This window comes from Cucumis melo, chromosome 9 (assembly GCF_025177605.1).
Source record: "Cucumis melo cultivar AY chromosome 9, USDA_Cmelo_AY_1.0, whole genome shotgun sequence".
Taxonomy (NCBI): Eukaryota; Viridiplantae; Streptophyta; class Magnoliopsida; order Cucurbitales; family Cucurbitaceae; genus Cucumis; species Cucumis melo.
In genome coordinates, this window is record NC_066865.1 from 22774998 (window position 1) to 22785435 (window position 10438).

General features: G+C 33.7%; 3 protein-coding genes and 1 long non-coding RNA gene across 4 annotated transcripts; 3 read left to right on the plus strand and 1 right to left on the minus strand.

Moving 5' to 3' along the window:
• The first annotated feature begins 176 nt into the window (after positions 1 to 176).
• LOC103482666 (uncharacterized protein At4g22758) lies at positions 177 to 1866 on the plus strand. Its single transcript, XM_008438936.3, has 3 exons — positions 177 to 491; positions 1029 to 1239; positions 1328 to 1866. The coding sequence occupies exons 1-3, from the start codon at positions 177 to 179 to the stop codon at positions 1558 to 1560; spliced, it is 759 nt and encodes a 252-aa protein (XP_008437158.1). The 3' UTR covers positions 1561 to 1866.
• On the minus strand, positions 982 to 1705 carry LOC127150936 (uncharacterized). The gene is made up of 2 exons (XR_007823554.1): positions 1616 to 1705; positions 982 to 1492 (listed from the first exon to the last, which is right to left on the minus strand). It is a non-coding gene; the product is annotated as an uncharacterized LOC127150936 (long non-coding RNA).
• A 781-nt stretch (positions 1867 to 2647) lies between the features above and the next one.
• On the plus strand, positions 2648 to 4914 carry LOC103482667 (protein cornichon homolog 4-like). Its single transcript, XM_008438937.3, has 4 exons — positions 2648 to 3087; positions 3367 to 3548; positions 4410 to 4532; positions 4636 to 4914. The coding sequence occupies exons 1-4, from the start codon at positions 3016 to 3018 to the stop codon at positions 4670 to 4672; spliced, it is 414 nt and encodes a 137-aa protein (XP_008437159.1). The 5' UTR covers positions 2648 to 3015; the 3' UTR covers positions 4673 to 4914.
• Positions 4915 to 5522: 608 nt separating this feature from the next.
• Positions 5523 to 9266, plus strand: LOC103482668 (ATP-dependent Clp protease proteolytic subunit-related protein 2, chloroplastic). Its single transcript, XM_008438939.3, has 9 exons — positions 5523 to 5688; positions 5777 to 5820; positions 5925 to 5997; positions 7372 to 7492; positions 7828 to 7965; positions 8108 to 8224; positions 8470 to 8538; positions 8648 to 8743; positions 8997 to 9266. The coding sequence occupies exons 1-9, from the start codon at positions 5627 to 5629 to the stop codon at positions 9132 to 9134; spliced, it is 858 nt and encodes a 285-aa protein (XP_008437161.1). The 5' UTR covers positions 5523 to 5626; the 3' UTR covers positions 9135 to 9266.
• Positions 9267 to 10438: the final 1172 nt, after the last annotated feature.

Sequence of the window (10438 nt, forward strand, 5' to 3'; positions counted from 1 at the left end):
ATGCCTAAACAAAGTCGTGAGAAGGCGTTTTCTAACCCAACAAATAAACGACAACGTTTCCATTGAAGAAAACTGACCATAAAACGATCCCCCGCGGAAAAGCCAAGGTCCCTCAACTCCCACGCTAAAACTGTCAACTACCCCCCTTTACCCAATCACTTTCCCTTCACCCATTTATGTCGACCACAGCTTTCCGGCGAAGAATTCCGGCCATTTCCAGGACAACCGACAACCACATACGCCATAATCTCTCTCAATCTCCGCATCGGAGAACTCCCTCCACGAATCGCGCTCCTTCCAAGCCCTCCAACTTCAACAGATGTTCCTCGGAACCCAACCTTTGGACCACTGCCATCACCAGCGCCGCCGCTGATCGGACTTTTTCGTCGGAGAAGGAAGGGGAAGAGGTTGTTATTTTCCGTCCTCATACGTTTTCGGAAGCCTTTGGTTCATCTCCTCTGTTGACTCCTTCAACCGATCAGCTACTCGAGGTTAGGGCTCCGGTTGTATTCTTATTGCAAATCCGCGATTTCTGCTTTTCCTTAAATCAGATAATCAGAAAAGGAGATATAATTATGGCCTAATTCTTCGTTTCTTTAGATATTGATTTTCCTTTTTTTACCAAGTTAATTATTGTATTCTTTGGTTTGGTTTGGCTCTTGATTCCTTTTTTATTACGTATATTGTATCATCTAGTGTTCTAGATTATCAAACATGGGTCTTTTTAGTGAAATTTAGTTTGTGTGCTTGGCCAAAAAGATTTGAAGAGTTGTTTATATAAACTTTCATAGTCTACTAGCTCTCTAAACGTTTTTATAATTTTTTAAATAAAAATTGACTCCAACAAGGACGTAGGTTAACACGTTGTTAGTGTTACTTCATAACATTTATCTATGCATTGACTTGTTTCTTGTTTACTTTTTTTCCCTCTATTTGTAGATTTCATAAGAAGTATGTTTTTTAAAATTAACTTTATCCTAATTTTAGCATACAAAACACTGATATTCAAAAGGGGTTCTTCAACGTAGGGTTACAAGAAAGATGCTAAAGTAGTGATCAATGTGACGGTTGAAGGGAGCCCAGGACCAGTACGAGCCATGGTTAAACTAGGATCTAATGTTGACGACACAATTAAGTTAGTCGTTGCTAAGTATGTTGAAGAAGGAAGAACTCCAAAGCTTGAACCAATTACATCACCATCCTCCTTTGAATTGCATCACTCTTATTTTAGTCTCCAGAGTATGTGAAATTATTTCTTAATTTACCATACTCTCATTGAAATTTGAGAAAACGCCAATTGAGTTATCATTTTATATCATTTGCTTAGGTCTTGATCGGAAAGATATAATTGGGGAACTTGGTAGCAGAAGTTTCTATCTTCGAAAGACCCATGGAGGAGAATCATCGACTGCTTCAACACGAGAAATTATCAAAGAAACGATGGATGTTGCCTTACCGATTCCTCCTAGTTTCTTGCTTTCTAGCTTCGTTGCTAGAAAAATGAGCAAAATTATAAGAAGAACAAAAAAGCTCTGCAATTTTATTGTCTGCTTGAAGTAAGATCATATCTAACAAAATATTAGAATTCAGAAGAGTAACACAACGTATTACTTACCTTACTCTTTAACCTTATTTTTCCATTTTCATTTTCTTTGTGTTTTTGGTATTTTTGTCATCTCATTACATTTATAGGAGGACGTTGATCAAGCTTACGAGTTGAAAGAAACACCATTTGAGTTAGCCTTTAAATTGTATATAGAATATATTCTTATTTGCCTTTGTTGCCTATGGACCATTGGACATTGTATGGTTACAAGATCATCGTAATGATAAATAGAGAGAATTTAACGTCGAAACTTTTATTCACATTCTCCATTATGAGTCCCGATTCTTTTCTTTCTTGATTAAATCATCTAGTCTAAATATGGTAAAAATAACTTAACTTTTTTAATCTAACATCTTCGTTCATTGAAATAATGTTTCTTTATCCTTTTTAATCGAGATTAACCTAAGATAGAAGTAAAAAGATTTTACTTCTTTTTATTGTACATCTAAACTAATCAATATTTTGAGTTTCTTTGATACATTCTTGATCCATATGAAGACTATAATCATATCTAATCTTTTAGTATTTGATTACTTTGGATAATCTTTATCAATACAAAATAAGAAAAATGAATGGGATGCGTCCCACTAAAAATCCTATCATCATTTGTCATGTGTCAAATTCATTTTTTTAAAAATATTTTTATTTGAAAACTTTTTAGGTTCATCCATTAAAAAACAACTATCTTTTTACCTTCTACAAAATTGTCCAAACAAACATTGTCATGGTGACAAATTCTACATTTTTATTGAAATTTCTAGTAACTTATTTATCTATTAAGGTAAGTGAATACTTATCTTAGAATGCATCTAACCTAAATTTGTGTGATTATTGGTTAAAGTAGGATGCATAAACATCGATAATCTTCCAATTATTGTCCAAAAAAAAAAAAAAAGAATAAATGCCACGTGGGGGAGTATTGATTCAAATATTAGAGGTGCTAAAAAACAAACTTTAAAGGACCAAAATGCAACTAAAAATAATTTTGAGGACTAAAAATATATTTCTCTGAAGACTATAAAAGAAAGTCGAATCGCCTCTGCAACAAGGAAGCAGTTTAGAAACTTCAAAGCTCTTCTCTTCCAGAAGAAGAAAAAAAAAAAAAAAGAAAAAAAAAAGGAAAAAAGAAGAAAAAGAAAAAGAAAAAAAGAGGTGGTGTCGAGAGCCTGCCGTCGCCTTGAGAAAATTTAATCATCCCGATGCGATCGGTCGTTTGCAAACAGGAATTTGTCTCCGGCGCCGTTCACTCTGCATATTTCTTATAAACTCCTTCACCACCTCCTTCAATCCATTTCCCCTGTCGCCGGCGCGTGTATTTCTGATGGCCATATCGTGGCATTGAGGTTGATTTCAAATCAAACACACAGGGAGCAAGTGGAGACACAGACACACAAGTTTAGGGCATTACTATGGCTGATATCTACGTCTGGCTCCTCTCCTTCTTTTTTATCATTGCGCTTCTCATGCTTGTCGTTTTTCAGGTTCTCTCTAAACCCTAGAATTTCTGTTTCTATAACCATTTCCTTCATTTTTCTTTCTCTTGATTTGTTATAACGAAATTACTCGATGGTGGAAATCTTCTGGCGTGATTATGTATGTTTATTGGGCTAGTTCTGTAGAATTGATGTCTTAATTCACAAAGTATCTCTGTATATGAATATTTGATTAGCATATATCGTTTTTGATTGCCTAATATCATTGGTGAAAGTGAAACAATGTTGGAACTGTGGAGCTTATGATGTTCTTGAAACTTTTTGCAGCTAATGTGCTTAGCTGATCTTGAGTTTGATTATATCAACCCTTATGACTCCTCATCACGGATAAACAAAGTGGTCGTGCCTGAGTTCATTACCCAAGGAGTCTTGTGCATCTTCTATCTCTTGTCAGGGCATTGGGTTATGTCATTATTGTGTATGCCCTGCCTTTATTATAATTTAAAAATGTAAGTTTCTCTATTTCTTTCATCTTTGATCGGACTGTTTACTATTAGAGATATAGATGCATAATATTTAGTGGGGTGTACGTACTATCCTCATGTTGGTTCCCAATTTGAGCTATCAGAATCTCATATTCTACCCTCGGGATTCCAAATGAAAGATGAAATGTATATATTTTGAATGAAGGGGCTTGCCTATCTCTTCATATATGCCCGGGTAACACTTAGTAGCCAAGTGCTGTTGAGTGGATAGCGGGTGAAAGCATCTAAGTAGTGAATTTTACGGTCTGTAATTACATTGGGTAACACTTTTAGGGATAATAATTTAGTGTATGGTAACACTTGTAAAGAATTATAAATATAGCAAAATCTATTAGTGATATACTCTATCGTTGATAGATTCCTACTAGTGATATGGTCTATCATAGATAGATAGACCCCATCAATGATGTGGTTTATAGGATAGTCTTTGGGAACTATATCTAAATTTTGTTATATTTTCAATTTCTTTTGTATTGTGGTATATCTGCAAATTCTTCAGATTTGATTGCTACATTTGCAATTGAACCTTGTTTTAATGCACCTAAAGTCTGTGGGATTTAGATTAATAGCGTTAGTTTTCAGATAAGTTAATCTTTTGGGATGGTTAAGAATGTAAGGAACTAGGGAGGTCTCATGGACAACCCCTTTTGGACTTTCACACTACAGTTCTGTGACTGGAACTTTAATGGATATCATTTGAGATAAGCCAAACTTGGGTATTTGAGATTGGGTTGGTGCACATATGGCTTATTACGTTTGTTTGTTGCTGGTAATTCTTCATGCCAAGCTTAAATCCGTCTAATGTGTGTTTTTCTCATGATTTAGGTACACTCAGCGAAATCACCTGGTAGATGTTACTGAGATATTTAATCAGTTACCTTGGGAAAAGAAGCAAAGGCTTTTCAAACTTGTCTATCTTGTTTCTCTTCTCTTTCTTTCCATATTTTGGTAATCCAGTTGAAGAGCGTTCTCAAAGCTTGAAATCTTATTGTTGATGTCATTTGTTTTAATCATTGTCTTCTCTCTTCTTTTTTGTTTCTCCGGATTGCAGGTTAATTTACAGCGCGTTGGAGGATCATGAGTCTTGAATAGATTCTGCAAAGTGCAAATTGTTGTCTTGTAGGAGATAATGCCACTGTGCGGCTCACTACAAAGTTTTGTGTAAAACGTATCTTAGGGTATCTTCTTTGTGTTGTAATTTTTGACAAATAATTGCTTTGTGAATAAGGTCTAAAGGTTTTGATTGCCACCAAATGCTGCCCCTGTTTTGCAGTGCTGTGTATAAACGAAAATTTTAAAAACTATAAAGATGAGATTCTTGTTATGTTTAGAGAAAGCCTTTATACATGATGTAAGAGAATAGAGTTTGTTTATGGAATGGAGACGTATTTGCATTTGTCAAAAATTTTCTTTTGTGCGTTAATTATGTAAGAATTTTATGAAGAATTTATGTCAAATAATAATAATGCATAAAAGAATACTTGCACCAGTTTGATGTGTGTTTTTCTATAGGTCATAGTTTAATGGAGATTGAAGACGATTGTCGTTTGAAAATTGGAAGTTTGCCTTGTTAAAATCGAGAGAGAAATTCGTCCTCCATAATCAGCTCTTGCATTGATACGGATTATCTACCAAAAAAAATAAAAGTCCAATATCCACAAAAAAAAAATCCAAAAAAGTTTTTAAAAAATAATTAAGTTGAAAGGTATATATCTTTTGGAACTTTGCAAAGTTAATACATTAAAATTGTGTAGATATTCATGGAAGGTTCGAAGTCATATTGTCTCTGCAAGAAAATAGATTTACAAAGAGGATGATGAAGGTTAGCAGACACAATTGAAAGGCTTTTTGGATATGGGCCTAATTGGAGCCCAATAATAATTTATCGGGTTAAGCGTATTTCGTAGAAGCCCAAAAGGCCTAATTTAGAATTTTCTGACGTTACCTGATCCTTCGGCGCTGGCCGCTGTGTCATCTTCTTCGGAATTAGACCCAAAACGGTCTAAGCTCTTCTGCATTGAGAGTTCTGTAATCGACTGGGAATGGCAGTCTCTTCTACTCCTTGTTTTCAACCTCAAATCAAAGTTTCTCAGCCTTCTCTCAGGTTTTCCTTCTCTTTCTATTATCTGTTTAACTTTATTGCTACTCTCGCCGCTTACCTGATTTCGTTTCGGTTTTCTGAATTTTGCTAGCTTTACAACCAAGGTTTACTCGGGATTAAAGCCTCAATCAGCTAGTGAGCTTCCATTTCCTTCCTTTTCTTGATGTTTGTTATTCCACTGCTTGTTAATCACATATGGTTTCTGTTTGTTTGTTTTTTTTGTTCTTTCAAATTTTAAGGTCCATTCGGAGGAGTAAAACCTAATATTACTGCTGAATTCTATGGAAAAGTTCATAAAAGTTTGCAGGCCAGGTAATAAATTGTAGTTTTAGCTAAGCCTGCTTCCTATTTTACATTTGGAACTAAATTCTGGTGATATTAATCAATTGGAGTTCTTGGACCTTCAAGACATTCTATACTTATTCTTAAGTTCCGGTTCTTGCTAAGATATAATTTATCTTGCTAAAATTTCTACCTTTATTACTCCTAGCTCCTAGGTTGCTATATGATGACTACTTACACGAAATGTTTCATTTGTTTCCTTGATGAAATAGTATCGTTTTCCTGTCTGAAAAATCATGTGATATAAATGCTGGACTGAGGAGAGATTGACTAGAAATATTTTTTTATAGTGTGGCGTGCAGAAAATATTATTGATTGTATGCCGTCTCTAAATGAATATGGGAATTGCACTGCTTCTTTTGGCCCCTTTGGATATCTTTTCTTTTCCATCAGTTACTGAATCCGAATGCTTGACCGACAGTGGATGTTTGCTGAAATTTATCAGAACATGGTCATATATTATGACCGAGGAGTTCCTCCTGGATCAGTCTTTTGGGGAGAAAGGCCAATTTCTCTGGCTCGCTTGAGTGTGTTCAGTTCTCTGGGTTTTGTGGGGTGAGTGTAACAGTAAGATGTTTAGGGGAATGGAAAGGGGTCTTAGAGAGCTATGGTCCTTGTTCATTAGTTTATCTTTGGACTTCGAATTCAATAATTTTATGTAATTATTTTATAGGTGTTATCTTGTATAGTTGGAGTTCCTTCTTGTAAAGGGAGTCTCCTCTTCTTGTCGAGTTGATTTTTCTGTATGCCTGTGTATTCTTTCATTTTTTTCCTCAATGAAATCTGTGGTTTTCATAAAATAGTTTCATACATATTATGCAACTACCTGTAAACATTTACCCCTGATTGACAACCATTTAGTTTCTGTTTTTCAAATTTGTGTTTGTTTTCTCAAATTCTCTTTACAATCATTTTCATTTTTCTTATGGAAACATTTGGATTCTTAGCCAAATTTCAAAAAGACTAACAAGTTTTTGAAAACTATCTTTCTTTAATTTCTAAAAACTTAATTTTCTTTTTGGAATTTGAGAAGAATTCAAATGTTTTATTTAATAAATTTTGAAATCATACTAAAGGAACAGTGAGCAGGCACACATAATATATATGTATATCTATACATATATATATTAAAAAGAATCATTATCAAACGAGGCCTCCTGTTTCCTACATTTTCCATTCAAACCTTTATTTCCTACATTTTGATTCTACTGATTGGTGCTTTCTGTGTCAATGACATCTATAAGGACAACAAAGTTGAAGAGAAATTAAAAGAGGTGTTTCTGTTGGAACGTGCATTCATCTGGTAGTTAATGTATTTCTTCTAATTCATTACTTTACGGGCAGGACACATAACAAAAAGGCTGCTCGTGCACAATTTCAGATGATGCCTATAGGGACACCAAGGGTGCCTTACAGAAATCCTGGGGAGGGAACTTGGCAATGGGTTGATTTGTGGAATGCACTAGTAAGTGATAGATCTAGTTATGTAATTTTGGCTCCGACTGAGGCTGAGCAGAATTTTAGTTTGACATTATGAGACTCACCAGCCAGGACACATGAGTTTCCTACAATTAAGTTACCATAAAATTTACTATTAGCATCAGTGTATTTTCACAGTAGAAAGACGCTGCTGTTGGTTTCATCATTTTGTTACATTATTGTCTCTTTTTTCTTTCCTGTCCTTTTATACCAAATTTAATTCTTTTGGCTAGAATCTCTGAATATAAAAAACCAACTTTTTGGTAAATAAATATATGAAGTACTGAACTTTTATAACCTTGCAATTCTTCTTGTGTTCAGTATCGAGAACGAGTTATCTTCATTGGGCAAAACATTGATGAAGAGTTTAGCAATCAAATTTTGGCAACAATGCTATATCTTGACAGCATTGAAACTTCCAGGAAATTTTATATGTACATAAATGGCCCAGGTGGAGATGTGAGTTAAATATGTTTACAAATATATATCTTTTATTTGGATCCACTCCGCCATAATTATCTGTTATATTTCCTTTTCTCTCAATTATATTCTATGGGTTCATTTAGTATTAGTTTTCTGATGAAACCTTGCATCTCTGCAGCTAACTCCAACCATGGCCCTCTACGATACAATGCAGAGCTTGAATAGTCCTGTAGCTACACATTGTGTGGGTTATGCCTATAATATGGCAGCCTTTCTTCTAGCAGCTGGAGAAAAGGTAAATACAGATTTAATCATTGTCTAAGAAATGTTGGATTTGTAGGGGTTCTTCGTTCGTGACCCCTATTTTTTCAGTCAGTAAAATCATGCATATTCATCAAAACATATCTTATGCAACCACATAAAATAAATCTCAACCCCTTTTATTTGCATTAAATAAAATTGGAAATGCTCATTCCTTTTGCCCAACTGTTTCCTTCCTTTTTATCTCTTTTAAATCTTACCACGCCTTTCGTTGTGAAGGGTAACCGCTTTGCTATGCCACTATCAAGAATTGCTTTGCAATCCCCAGCCGGATCGGCTCGTGGCCAGGTATCATTAATTTGTTATATCCTGTCACACACATCGATCATGTATTGCCTTTGTTAAGTTCTAAACATTTTGTTCTGTTACATTTTTGTTTCGGAAATTGTCTTGACAGGCTGATGATATTCAAAATGAAGCAAACGAGCTCTTGAGAATCAGGGATTATCTTTTTGAGGAGCTTTCTAAGAAAACAGGCCAGCCTGTTGAAAAGGTCAGTTCCTCAGCACCATAGCTTATAAATATATAATAATATCTTCATTCATAACGAAACCTACTTTTGCTACCAGTGAGATAACCAACATGAGTTTTTTGGTTTATGAATCTTGAGCTTTTACGAACTTGCAACATAGCTCGCACATGCCCAAATTTGAATTTTGGGTTTTGAATCTTACATTGTACTGATTTGGAAATGTTTCTCAAAGATGCAACTTTAACTTAAAGACCTTATAAATGGATAAATGCAGATTAGCAAGGACTTGAGTCGATTGAAGCCATTTAATGCGCAAGAAGCTCTTGATTATGGACTTATTGACCGTATAGCTAGGCCACCGCGCATTAAGGCTGATGCACCTCGTAAGGATGCTGGAACAGGGCTTGGTTAGAGTTAAGTAAATCCTTCACATGTTTATTTTTAGGTTCACATGAAGCACACAACTAATTAAGTAAAATTTATTTATGAAAATTCGTATCTTGTTTTGATCCATTATATTTAAATGGAAGTTCTGTTTGAAATATTATGTTTGTTAGTTTTTTTCTCAAGTCGTACCAAACATAGTTAAATCAGTGTGTATATCAGGTTGAATTTGGACATTTGTGGCAAGAAGCATACTATCTATATCAGTAAGCTAATAAATATAGAGACTGAATTTGTACTAAAAGGAGAAGAAAAATAGACATGATTAAGAATTTAAACACGAATTAGATTTTCTTAAAGATTAGAGATGATCTAGAATAATTAAATGAGGGTTTTTGGTATATTTTTTTCTTCTTATTATTTATAAATATTGCTAATTTCAAAAGGCCTTTTTATAAAAAAAGAATTTTTGAAAAAAGTGATTTTCTTTCTTCTTTTTGAAAAGAGTTTAATTTTAATTATCATTTAAAAAATCATTATTGATGGCCTTGTCATCTTCATGAAGTGACTTTGTGAGTTATCCGCTTGCAACTTGATTACATTTTTACATTTTTTAGAGACCGCTAAAAAAAGAAATAATACAAATTTTATAATAAAAAAGAGAGAAGAAAACACTTTTGGAAATGTTCTAAAGAAAGAGTCGGTTGTTAATAATTGTAGAAAATTAGAGAGTTATCGGTGAAAAATGTGCATTTAGTAGATCTAAATAATTAGATAGTAATTTTTTTTTCCTTTTTATTGTTAAACTATGAATAAAGATGGATCAAGCTACTTATGGATGTAATCACAATTAACATCACTATGGTTGGGGTATCGAACACTGAGTTATATTTTTCTTTTGGGATGTAGGTGTACCTTCTTCAATACCCTACTACCTTACTGTTGTCAAATGTAATAATATAGAAAAGTAAAATTTTGTTCAATAATTCAAGTTTCTTTTAATTTTAAAGTATAGCAAGTGACATGTTAATTATTTCTTTTTATTCCTATTTGCAATATGATATTTAACATACTAATACTTGCATAATCCAAACAGTAAAAAGAACTTAAATAAAAATAATCAACCTAAACTCAATACTTCACCTCCATGTTAAATAAATTTAACTTCTCAAACTAAAATTTTTGCACTTAAATATAGATTATTTGACTCCACAAACTATTATAATCAACTTTGCATCCGTCCAAATAAGAATTGAAAACGTCAAAGTATAAAAACATCATTAAAACTTACTCCAACATAAACTAGGTTCTTTCTTTTATATATACTTTGGT